The 12988-nt window shown below is 38.0% G+C and overlaps 2 protein-coding genes across 3 annotated transcripts in view; one reads left to right on the plus strand and one right to left on the minus strand.

The window, feature by feature from the left end:
* LOC137985127 (protein single-minded-like) overlaps positions 1–6340 on the plus strand; it is a 29117-nt gene extending 22777 nt beyond the window's left edge. Inside the window, exons 12-13 of one of the 2 annotated variants that reach the window (XM_068832624.1) lie at positions 109–306; positions 3202–6340. In XM_068832624.1, the coding sequence (XP_068688725.1) occupies positions 109–306; positions 3202–4235 (1232 nt within the window). In that variant the 3' untranslated portion in view covers positions 4236–6340. The remainder of the gene's footprint in view (positions 1–108; positions 307–3201) is intronic. The other variant, XM_068832625.1, reaches the window with a different exon arrangement.
* Positions 6341–9707: 3367 nt separating this feature from the next.
* On the minus strand, positions 9708–12851 carry LOC137985129 (protein transport protein Sec61 subunit beta-like). Its single transcript, XM_068832627.1, has 4 exons — positions 12711–12851; positions 12511–12605; positions 10845–10943; positions 9708–9967 (listed from the first exon to the last, which is right to left on the minus strand). The coding sequence occupies exons 1-4, from the start codon at positions 12825–12827 to the stop codon at positions 9880–9882; spliced, it is 399 nt and encodes a 132-aa protein (XP_068688728.1). The 5' UTR covers positions 12828–12851; the 3' UTR covers positions 9708–9879.
* Between the last annotated feature and the right edge of the window lie 137 nt (positions 12852–12988).

Here is a 12988-nt window from a genome sequence, read left to right on the forward strand (position 1 = left end):
ATTGGATTTAATATTCACTTTGACCATATGCAACTTAGGGGATTGACGAATAAGCATCTTTTCCAAGTCATCAAATTTGGACTTACCTTTTTTTCCTGTTATTACTAGGTTCAACCTCCCCCCTGCAAGGAGGCCTGCCCCCTTCGCCACAGCACCCTAGGTCCCCATTTCCTGATGCCCTCTTAAGCTCTACCTCTTGTACTTCTGCACCCTTGTCCCCACCCCTGCTGGACTTGGATGTAGATATACAAGCAGAGCTTGAAAAGGATGTTTCTGAGCTTGACTTCACGCTTCTTGATCCACAAGGTAAGAAGCGAGTCACCTTGTGTTGCTCTTTTTGCTTTGCTTTTCTTCTACCTCTTGCTTCCACCCGCTTTCTTTTTCATCACTGCATTGCTCAGCTTGGTGTGATACACCTTAACGTTTAATCCTTTGTACTCCTGTAAAAGTTACAGTGCTGTTTGTGTTAGCATTGCTTCCAGAACAACGCACACACAAAAAAAAAAACCAGTTTGCTCATGCCTCCCAATAGAGTTCAATTTCATTAGGGAGCTTAAACAAGGACATCGGCGGCTGCGAGAACACCACAACCCAATAGGTCTAATGAACAAAAACAAAAGCTGTGCACGCCTTGCTCGTGCCTTTTACATTAATTTTGTGTACATTACTATGCTGTTCTCATCATACATACATACATACATACATGTACATTTATTGAAGCTCCCTTTACAGGGCTTTAATTTTCATCCACACAACGAGGAGGTTATATGGAGGACATGAACACCTGATGATAGATTTTCGATTTTCTCTCTAAGGGTGCGTTCGATTGATTGGAGTGATGAGTGATGATTTAAAACACTATGTGTGGCAATTTGCAGCAACAAGGATAATAAAGCTTTGTTTAAAATAGCATTTTAGCAGATGTTTGACAATATTAATGTGAATCTACGCAAAAACGAAGGATTTCTAACTCCTGTTCCATGTATTCCTATTCCGGAATACGGTCAATCGAACACGCCATAAATATCCACACTGTTCTCACCAATTTTATGTCTGGATTATTGACACTCACTTTCCATTCCGAGCATCTCGGAGTAATGGCAAAATTATTACAATAACAGGAAATAATATTTTTAGACAAAGTTCTCGTAGCTGCCGTCATTGTCCACCTTGCTTAAGGTCGCTACTGTAACCATAGCAACTTAGTGGCTATGCCTTGAAATGACTTTCTTTCTGATTAGTCAATTTACGTGAAATGCTCTAGAAACCTGAAGTTGCCAAACGGCTGTGATCCAAAGATTAGTAATTCTTGGATCTAGGTTTGAGTTCTGTTAGGAACACTTGATTTGTTCTGATTTTGCTGGCCTTAGAGCAGTTTTAAATTGAGTGTCGAAAGTAATTAGGAAATTGCTTTGGTTTTGCGTTACTTCACTCACTGATTGGTTCACAGTTCTTGCACCACTTTTTCAACCAATCAAAAGTTAAACCAAAACCAATCATGGCTCGCATGTGCACATCTTCCCGCGCTTTGTGTCAGCTACGTGTGATTACTTAGAATTTTTATTGGTCCACTGTATTATCTCCATCCCTTTTTTTTGGCTGCAGTAATTACTTTGGTTTTGGTTTTACGACACTCAATTGAAACTCGCTCTATAAATGGATAAAGTGCAAACACGTGTTCAAGAATTAAAAGTCTTGGTTTCAATGATAATTACAACATGCAACACAGTAACATCCCTTAATGTCTTTTTAATGCTAACTAACAATACTTGTATTGTACAGTAAACAATCAAAAGACTGTTAAATCAAAGAACTGATAGTTATTTGTCTGTGCTTACATGTATTTAAGTGTCCAGACATGCATTCGTCTTGCTTGACTGTTACTTGCAGATGAGAGTCGTGTTTATCATCTTGAGAGGGCTATAGTTAGTTTTCACAGCCCAGTCTTGCATTCAATGGCTAGCTTTTAAAACAAAGCTCACGCCACCTTTCCCACTTGTTCCCTCATCAATCTTTCCCTTATCACGCTATACATTGTGAGGTCATTATTTTCACCATTTAGCATGTTCCTTTGGAAGACCCTGTTCATGCTGTCATCTAAAAATTCTTATCTGCAGTCCTTAAAAAGGTCAAATTTTATTTTCAGATGGCCTGTTTTGAAGGTCATTTCAGTAATAATTGAGTGTGTCTTATCATTAAAAACTAATCTTTTGCACTCACTACATTCTTTATTGTATGAATATCACGTGTCATCATGAAGTAACACTAATAAAATTATTGTTAAAATATCATACCGTTATTTTTGCATGCACTAGGGTGTCATGACATTAGAAAGCACATCATCTGCCACAATAAAAAATTGCACACCTCTGAGAAATCATATTGAAGTGACTATCTTGTGTTTCTGGTAGCTGTAACAACAATATTTATTGACATCAAACAGAAAACGAAAGTTGACCACTATTTCATGCAAGTAATTTAAGTAAAAAACATCATTTATTTGCACTGAACCACCAGTACCATATAAGCGAGCTCAGAGTTTCCAAAACGTGTGTGGGTTGGGATAAACGCAAGCATATATTTTAAAAAACCAAAGATTTCTTATCCAAATTATTGTAGCTATTTACCTTAACAAAAAAGACTATTATTATATGCTTGTTTTATCCCAACGTGGCCATTCGTTTGTTGAAACTCCGAACTGGGTTATTTAAGCTTCTTATTGTCAAGTGATCAACTTTCTGTATTTCATGTCTTGTGAAATTTATTCTGGCCACATTCTCCTGAATGTCAATGTTGTTTTACGTATTTTGTAAAAGTGCCATTGTCTATGAAAAAGTTGTTCAAAAACGTCTCCACTTTTCCCCAGATGTTGTGTCAATCCATAAAATTAATAGCTTCACTTTGTTGCTTTTCTTATTTGGGTGTTAATACTTAACATTAAAAAATTACTTGGACAATCCCAGCACTTTAATCCCACGATTGACCAAAAAAAGGAGTTTAGAATACCAAATCGGCAAAATTTCTCAAGCAAAATGTCCGGATTTAGCCCAGTTTCTTCAGACTGCACTTTTTTGCCTGATTGGCAATATTTCTACCAGTATGTTGTAGTACAAGTCAGGTGTATTCAGAAGCCTCTTCTTTTACACACAAATAATAATGGCATGCCGTTTTTAATTTATGATTTTTTTTCCTGTCTTACAGATTTAACCCTGGATGACCTTCCACCTCTTGACCCTATTCAGAACCTGGATGAAATGGCCTCATCAATGTCTCTGCTGGCTGTCAATCCACCAACATACGAGGAAGCAATACTTCTTGCTGCCGACTGCCTGTCAAGTTCTTGCAGTGAGAGCACTGCAGGATTAACAAGTCCAGATGGAAGTCATTTATCGATGTCTCAAAGCCCACCAAAAGGAAATCTTGAACATTTTTCTCCCAACCCCCAGATGCCTGCATCACCCTACCCCTCCCCTGGACATCCTGTATCTCACATGTCATCTGGAGGTTTGCCAACACCTGACCCTTCCCCTATTGGAAATCGTAATCCGTCCACAGCAAGTGTGAACATCTCCTGGCAGGGGGTGGGTCAGATGAAAGTGTCTAATCATCCGCAGCCACACTGTCCACCCCATCAGGCTCCATACTCTTTGCATCAATATTCTTCCATGCCATCCCCACAAGTTCCAAGCAAGTCTGCCCAAATCACAGCCACGATTAAGAAGATGGAGAAAATGGACATGTATAGCTCAAGTTGTTTGACGGGACAGTCTCCTAACCAGATGACAAGTCCGCGTGGAATGCCACAAAACATTCCAGGTTCTTGGCAACAACAGCATCATCTGCAACAGCAACAAATGCCACAGAGAGATCTACCACCACAAGGTTATGGGTGGAAAGCGCCGCAACCAATGCATAATGCAATGCAAAACTTTCATGGGCAAGGAACTGCCCCAATGAGTAATGAAAATCCAATTTATGCAACGAACATGCAAGGGGGAAACTGGGACAATGTTTCAGTTCCCTCCTTTGAGGACACTCTACCTGCCCTTGGGTATGAGGGCAAAATAGGGTACATGAAAAGTGGACAGAACTTTGGAGGTCACCTGCAACACCATAATGTGGATCCATCGATTTTATCACCACCTTATCAAGAGGACTTTCATTCAGGATTTGGTTTTCAAGGAAATCAATTACCAGTCGTTACCACAGAGCAAACAACACTAGGCCATTGGTGAAGATGTCCTAAGGGGAGTCAGTCCTGGCTCTCTGCATAAAATCCTGTCTCTGTGCAGGGGAGGGGGGAGGCAGTGGGAGTAGGGGAGGGGTGGGAGATCTAGATGAAAGGCACCATTGTTGATAAAAGTAATGCATCTAGATAAAATGTAGAATCAGTTCAAAGTTTGATTGACGTGGGTTGATATTCTCATGATTTTCAAAGGCCCTTAATGATTATGTGAGTATGTCTCCATTATTATACTGCCACTTACAGGTGTCTTCTCTTGAACGACCTTCAACATATGGAATTGAATGGTGTCATCATAAATGTTCTCGCATTTTGGTGTTATCCTAAAATAGCTTGTTGCATCTTATTTTGGACTAGAGTGCAATATCTTTTTTAATGTGTGCTCTTTTGCTGTTGATAGTTTATAATCTTATCTTGTCTCTGAGTTACTGACAAACTTAGTCAACATGTTAAATCTTTAATTAAAAACCTCTTTCTTTGCTGGAAAGAAATACCTTTTGGTATTGGAATCCAAAACCTCATTGAGCCAAAGCCTTTCTTATAACTCAAACTGTTTTTGTTCGATCAGATTTCATCATTGCTCTTGTAGTTGGTTGTCAATGTGTAGAAATGGAGAACAAGTAAAAAAAAAATTCTCTAAGTCATGAAGATATGACTTGATTTTTGTCAAAAATAAACGACCAGGCCAATATTAAGGTGCCAAATACCAAGATGTGTGCTCAATGCATTTTGCACCTTATTCAGGTGTTTAGGGAGGACTTCATTGTTTGAACTGTTCTGTCACTTTGTATTAGGTTCATCTTTTATCCAATTTACAGGGAAGAAATCCCTGGGCATAATCATGTTGCATCAAAAATTTAGTAGTGGCATTGTGTGTTTACAAGAACTTTCTTTAGGTATGGGAATTAGAATTTTTATTTTCAGAGTTATTCTTTGAAAGCACATCTGTTCCCCTATTGTCTTAACTAACTGTGACCCTTAATTTGATGCAAATTTATTCAACCACTGGGAGGAATTCCCTTGTAAATATTTCAAAGAGATTGTCAATATGGCTTAATTTTTTGTTTTTCTTTTTATGTGAAGACTTGATGTCTTTACATAAAGTGCTAGCATGCGTAGCAGTAGAGCATCTGAAATGAAGAAAGTGTAATTTCAGAGTTTTCAGTAAAATACAATCTTAATTAACGGGTGACAAGGTCTGTGAGGTGTAAAAACCAAGTTACTGAAATGCTGATCGGATTTCATGAGTGTTGGGTTAGAAGTCCCTGTTTCAGGCAAAGGTTATTGAAAGATAACATTAGGTCCTGATATCCTGGTAAAGAGAATACACAAAAACTCACATGTAAATCGTTGCATGAACGTGGTAAAATTTTTTATTGTTGCACTGTTCACTTGTTATGGTTGGTCCTTAAAATCCCATGAAAGCATTGAAAGGTGGTGTGACTGTCAAATATCCCCCTTGTCTCTGATTTTATCCTTGCATGGCTTTAGATTTAAAAAAAAAGTTGTGCAAGCCATTGAGCTATTTAATTTTTGGTATAACCTTTCGTCCTGAAATGGGGTTTCTTTGTGTGCAGAAATAATTTTATTACAGACAAGTGGTTGTTGTGAAAGTTCGGAAACTAGCATCATACTGGGATTGAGAATTATGGAAGCCTTTGACTTGAGTTTACATCAGTTTTTGGGGATGATTAACATCGGAACTACTGTAATTTGAAAGGAAGCATTGTCACTACTGCAAAATGACTTTAAAATCACTCTTTGCTGTAAATGGTGAGGGCGGGTATGGATTAATGCTTAAAAGCTACCCCAACTTAGCGGGAAGCAACAGTTTTCTAAGTCCTGGCTGATTAGCAGCTGATGATGACCCTAACATTAGCTTCACTTAAGTTTTGAACATCATCTGTCCACATATTTTTGAGTGCATGTGAAATAGCAGTAGTTAGTATTGTCTTGTGCTCAGGGACAAGCAAAGGGTTGAACAATTCAGATTGTATAATGATAAATAGGTCTAGAATATTGCTTTAGATACTGGGTATCAACATGTGATGGGTTTGTGTTGTTAGCTGTAGGCAAATAAAAGTGTAATCAAATGTAGCAAGAGATTTTATTTTTCTGTTGTACTACGTTCAATTGGTTAAAAAAGTGACATTCATAGCCTGCAAATATAGCCACCTCTCATCGCTAACCGCCGCTTGGGCCGATCAGTGGCTGTATTCACAGGCTAGTGACATTCAGGGCACCTAAAAATAATGGTATTCTCTTCAATTAATATGTATGATGGCACTGCATTGGAACATACAGGTAAGTATCAAGTGTTCTGATCAATATGGTGTATTACTGCACTAGCACGTTCAACAGAGAACGAACCACACTAAATCCTGAGATTCTTTAGCTACAGTGATTTTAGTCATCCTGGTCATTGACCAAAAGCGTTAGACCAAGATGGCTGAATATCGTGCAAGATCTTCTTCCGCGTAGTTTGGAGAAAGGTGAAGTTTTGGGCAATAAAATTAAAAATGATCAGTCAAGCTCAATCAAAAGTATTTGTATTTTTTGGCTAAATTGCCAGAGAGTGTTTGGCATCACCAACTGGTCATTAATTTGAACAGACTTAACTTGGTGATCATTAATTTGGTTGATCAAGAGTGGCTGGATAATTTGCCTGTCTGTCTTGTCCCTTTCTTAGAGCTGGCTAGTTTCTTGGTCTCAAAAGTTACAGTATGACCCGTGATAGCCTGCCAGCTTCCCTAATTGCCTCAAGCACAATACTGTGTGTTAAGGGGTTGCTTATTGGAGATAAGGTTATTTATTGGAAGACAGAAAATAAATGAAGAATTGATGAAAATGCCAGTAAAAATCTTGTATGTACAAGAGGAATCACACCCAGAAGAGACTGAGGGGAAATTTAGCCTTTGGCCAGTTAAGAGTGATTAGTGTCTCACTGTTCAAGATACTTCGATTGATACTTGTGTACTTAAACCATTTGTAACCAATTGATTATGGAGACAGGAGAGAGTGGTTACGGTATCTGCTTTTCCAAGTTTGGGCATTGACGCAGCTTATGTTGAAAATAAGCATTTTGTGTCATAACCAATTCTGACTGTCACGTGTTGATTGAAAACCAGGTTGTCTTTCAGGAATTAGCATACTGTAGTGTCATTATCTGAGCAAGAACAGGCAAATGTTTTTGCAAGATTTCGTTCTTGGAATGAAAGTGTTTTAAGGACATGGCCTCCTAACTGAAAAGGTATTTTGGCTTAGTTTGTGAATGTGTGGGAAAAGCAGATCTTAACAAGTGTTAATTGCATTAACAAAATTGGGGGTAACCATGCATTTTTCCAAGATAATTAATCAACGATGTTTGTAAAAGCATTAAAATGCAAAGCAATGTATAGTGTTCTTTTCCAAATTGAAGCTTCAAAATTATCTCTGAAAAATGTATGTTTACCCCATTTTTCTTTTTTGAATACCAAGAGCACTTTCTACGTGTACAGTCTGCTTTCTCTGCATAGTTTTAGTGTGCAAAAATATCCTTGTATTAGTAAGCACCACTCATAGGAAACCAGAGTATCCTGAGGTGCACAATAGTACAATGTCGGCACCATCCTTTATATAATATACTTAACACATGAAGAAATTGTGGCATCTGAAAGTGGTCCATTGATAATTATTGGACCATAGAGCGATTTTCAATTGAGTGTCAAAAGTAATTAGCGAATTGCTTTGGTTTTGCATTTACTTCAGTCAGTGATTGGTTCAAATTTCTCGCGCCACTTTTTCAACCAATCAGAAGTGAAACCAAAACCAATTGTGGCTCGTGCGTGCATATTTTCTGGTGCTTTCTGTTGGCTACATGTAATTACTTGGAGTTTTGATTGGTTTACTGGATTGTCTCTGTCCTTTGGTTTTGGTTTTATGACACTCATTTGAAAACCCCTCTAGCAGTTTGGATGAATCTGGTATTTTGCATTTCTCTCAGAACCAAAACCTTTGATCCATTACTTTGCACTCCGTTAAAATTAATGGAGGGTAAGAATATTGGAGGAAAGAAATGTTTGTGACCTACTCCCAACTGTGTAGCTTCTTAGTTCAGTTGGTATGGCATTTCAGAGGTCATGGGTTCAAGTTCTGTTGAAACTGCCTGAATTAGTGTCTATTATTTTATGAGAATTGCTTAAGGACTGTTCCTACTATTGTTATTGTGCATACATTCTGCGAATCTGGAGATACTTGGATTTCCTATCGGTGGTGCTTATTAATGCAGAGGTATTTTTTGCGCGGTTCAACACTATGCGGAGAAAGCAGAACTTAGCAAATGCTCTAGGCTCAATTTCTGCTGCTCACTCGAGTTCAGGTATGCTGGCTCATTTCCTGAAACAGCGGCTGGTAATCGAGCCTACAAATGCTCTTGGTATCCAAATAGAAAATTGGGGGTAACCATGCATTTTTCAGAGATAATTTTGCTTCAGTTTGGAATAGGACGCCATACATTGCTTTGTATTTTAAAGCTTTTTACAGATATTGTTGATTAATTATCTTCGAAAAACGTGTGGTTAGCCCCACTTTTCTTTTTGGATTTCAATAACACTTGTTAAGATCTGCTTTTCCTGCATAGTCAGTAAACTGCGCAAAATTTGCACTATTGGGTGTAATTGTTTAGTGAGTGTTAAAAAAATGGTGTTAGTGAATAATGCTACTTAGTGGTCAGCTAAACTGAAAGGTGCTTTCCATTCTAGATAAACAAAAAAAATCCTTTAACAAAGGTTGGAAATTCAATGAGTCTAATGGAATGGTACGTTCCAGTTGCACAAACCTGACCCATTCTTTAGGGTGCGTTCCTATGAGTTTCACACCTATGAGGAACATTCACATGACCTTGTGAGAAGTGATGAGAACAAGTGTTCAGTCAAACAGAAAGGCACAATCCTCAGAGCAGCTAGAGTGGGTCACTTTACGCCAATGACCTCTCAAGCACCCCAGTTGACGAGCAAAATTGTCTGGTGAAAATCAACAAGTTTCACTCCCAAGAGCCAATGGGTTAATGGTGTCTGATACTCCATTCAGAACCAACTGAAATGTTCCATCCCATTAATTTTTATATAATAACCCAAGTTATTCACCGATTTTGATTGGTTCTTGCCTATGATCTATTAGAGGACAGACACACGATTGACGTCACCATCAGCTTTTATGGGAATAAAGTTTAATTCTTCATTATATAAAACAAATAGATTCCATGTTGCTGTGGGTCTGTTCAGTAATAGATCACAGAAGACGTCAAAATGTGGTAAGAACATCAGTGACAAACTTTGGGTGGAATAGAAAGTTTTCAAAGCGCAGTGCTGGACAACTTTAGAAGGGCTTTGTCTACTTTCTGACAACTATGGGTAAACTTTTGCCCTTTTTAAACCTCTTGGCAATTAAGTTAATTAATTTCAGTGAAGCACCAAATGACATTGGCAAGAATATGAATAAGTTTTTATTTTAATAAGGTTACTAAAAGGTAGCAACAATAGTTTCATTCTGTAAGGAGCAAATTTTACAGTTTCTTTGTGATGTCTAGACATGAGATTGCAATTTCCAAGACTTGAATTTACAACAATCATGAATAATTATTTATGGCTTTTCATAGCTTATCCTCGTGTGTATTTTCCCCAGATGTGAAGCATAAATACTGAGGCAATGAACAACAAACTCATGACCAGAACTGGTACAGGACCTCTGCAAAATGACAAGAGGAAATGGTGTCAGACGAAAAACTAGTGATTCCACTGCAATTTTGTGTGATGTTTAAAGGGGCTCTGTCCTCCTAAGTTTGCTGTTTTTAGGTCGCACCTGGTTAAAAATCTAAATTAGTACTTGAGCTCAAATGTACAACATTCCTGACAACCAACTGAGAAGATTACGAAATATCAAAGACACAGAGCTATTTTTGGCGACTTTCTGAAGACATCATCTCCAAACAGAGCCAGTTTTTTCAAGTTTCAATCCATTTCCATCCTTTGCTGCAAACAGCAAAGAATAGCTTCAGTGGACTTTATTGGTTATTGGTAACAAAACTACAGTGGTCATTATTTTTTGGTCTTCACTGATGCAGACGTCTTTTGGTGTTTTAAAGTTTGACTAATGTACCATGACACAACCCCATCAAACTTATTTGTACTGAATGAAGGGGTAGTTTCTAAAGAAACTGTGGTGTTGCGTCAGTGGTGAAGTATCAACAGAGTTGATAATGTAAATTTACCAACGTACAGAGATTCTAAAAGTTGACATTTCGAGCATTAGCTCTTCGTCAGAGTGACGAACAAAGGGCTAACACTCAAAACGTCAGGTTTTAGAATCTCTGTATGGTGGCCAATTTACATTATCAATTCCGTTGATAAAGCCAAATTATTTGTACTAAGTCACACATGTATCTCAAAGGGCCTTACCATGCCCTCTTAAACTGGTAAAGCCAGGGATAAAACCTGCCCTTCTGCTTTCATTACTTAAAATTGAAGTGCCATTTGAAGCCTACTAAAGGTAGTCAGATTTAAGAGGCTGAAGGATGACTTAAACAAAATCAAAGTGAAATATTATTTTTAATTCTTGAACTTACACTTTAAGACCTGGTGAATCTTCAGTATAAAATCTCCACATTCCACTACTGCTTGCAGCTGTTCGACTTCTTGTTGCCGGGGCACTACTTCCACCTTTCCTGTAAAATGGTTGGTATAATAATAATAATTTAAAACTAGTTTACCTAAATGGTAGAAATGCTGCTGAGGGGAAGGGAGATGATCAGTTATGCTTGCGGTAATTTAACGACAGTTTGTGCATGGAATTGAAGGGAGATTTTAATGTGTCTTGAGCAGGAACGGTACAAAATGTGGCTCCTTCTGGACACCACTTGAGAGAAGAAAGAAAACCATAGGTGCTTTTCACAGTGACGTCATCAAATTCTAACATCAAAATCACAAGGTCTTCTGAATTTTTATCTAAAGGATATGAAAGATGACCTAGAAATAAATCTTTTTTCAAGTTTCCAGTTCCCTGACATCTTTCATTTCAAAAATACAGCATTTGTCACCTTGTGTGACACCATGATACAAAGCTATTTGGTTGAAAGAAAATGTTTATCCCTATGAATTTCAGCAGTTTGAGCCTTGAAGTACATTAGGAGATATGTTCATACGCATGTATTTTTGAGCAAAAAGAAAGCGCTTTCATCACAAAGTGAACTCCTGATGTTTTCTATCGATCACAGGCCGCCATATTGGTGGACCACATGGAATCTCCATACAAAACTCTACAAAGTTGTGTGAAACCCTTCGACAAATAACTCAGAAATGATGTACCGCACAGACCTGAGAATTGGAGAGGTGGTTAAAAGATTTGTTTCTTACAATATTCCAAGTTCTTTGACTTTTTCATGTTTATTTTTTTTGTCAAGTTGCATGACAGTCAAACTATCTATACACATAGATTGAGGATACGAGGAGCGAAATAAAAAACAGAGCAGGCTCTTACGATCATACTGCGCATCTTAATTCTCCATTTGCGCATAACCACAATCCCTTGCATTTTGAAGAAAAATGTGTTCTTCTCCTGATTAGAGAACTGCCTCATTTGTTCGCTTCAGAATCAATCACTGCCGCAGCAATTATCTATGCACAGTTTTGCCTCAGACTTAAAAGTTAGAACTCTCTTGTCTGGCATTATCAGCAGCTTCACAGGAGAACTCACAGTTTTAAAAAGTTGCTCCATCACATCTCTTTGATTATACAGTTGGAATAAGGAAACACTTTGACAATTTTTTTTTTTTGATAACTCAGATAACAAATTTTAACTTAATTACAGAGACTACATTTTGTGTTTGATGTCTTTATTTTAGTGTATATTTAGCTCGTCACCAAAATGCTCATTTTTTTTCACCGCAGAAACGACATCTTTTGCAGGACAAAAGGCAACATAATAACTTCAATACCACAGGTTTTTTGGTTCTCGTGAATCCCAGCAAAAGGTTCTGAAAGGCTGCTCGAGGTTAGTACGGTCGTCTTTTATAAAGATCTCTGTTGTATCCAGCTGTTCTACCATGCAATTGTACCGGCACAAGATCCATGAAGTCCACATTTTACACGTCACGATCACTTTTCTCACACAAAACAATAAATCGAAAATGGAACCTCAAAAAAGAAAGAACTCAATAAAGGAATAAGCTACTCTAACCCTCTCAAAGGAAAAATTAGGTGGTTCTTCAGATATTTTGAGGTGAATCTTCTTACCTTTGTTTTACTTGTGTTCCGCCAGACGATCGAGGGGTGACAGACTTCGAGCCCGATCGACCAGACCCAACGGAGGTAGAAGACGCTGCTTGAACCTGACACAGAATGAGATATATGCGTTAAAGAAGTTACCATTAGCCTGTCGACTATCCTGGAGCAAAGTAGTAATTTTCTCAGTTAAAATAATGAAGAAGTCTCACCATTGTGATGACTCGTCTTTTGTGGTTTAGATGAAGGAACTCTGACGTCAGTAGTTTCCCATATACCCGTGCGGCACTAGTACTATATTCGCCCCAGTCTCGGTAGTCTTGGCACATTTTTCCTGGAGTGACAACCTGGAAATGTAAATGAGAGAGCTGTCCATTTTGGGCACTTTCCATTTTTTTATTGACTTAAATCGTTTGAGTGGCAAGTTCTAATCAGTCTTTTTTCTTTCTTCTTTTTAAACTTGTTTGCACAATTCAGTGTTGTTTGACTT

The sequence above is a fragment of the Montipora foliosa genome, chromosome 14 (assembly GCF_036669935.1).
Source record: "Montipora foliosa isolate CH-2021 chromosome 14, ASM3666993v2, whole genome shotgun sequence".
Taxonomy (NCBI): domain Eukaryota; kingdom Metazoa; phylum Cnidaria; class Anthozoa; order Scleractinia; family Acroporidae; genus Montipora; species Montipora foliosa.

Bases quoted from the DNA above. Each gene is read 5' to 3' on its own strand.
- LOC137985129 (XM_068832627.1), bottom strand. From the start codon at position 12,827: ATGTGCCAAGACTACCGAGACTGGGGCGAATATAGTACTAGTGCCGCA. The intron at 12,606-12,710 runs GTGAGACTTCTT...ATTCTGTGTCAG, and splicing joins AAAGACGAGTCATCACAATG to GTTCAAGCAGCGTCTTCTAC. The intron at 10,944-12,510 runs GTAAGAAGATTC...ACCATTTTACAG, and splicing joins GGAACACAAGTAAAACAAAG to GAAAGGTGGAAGTAGTGCCC.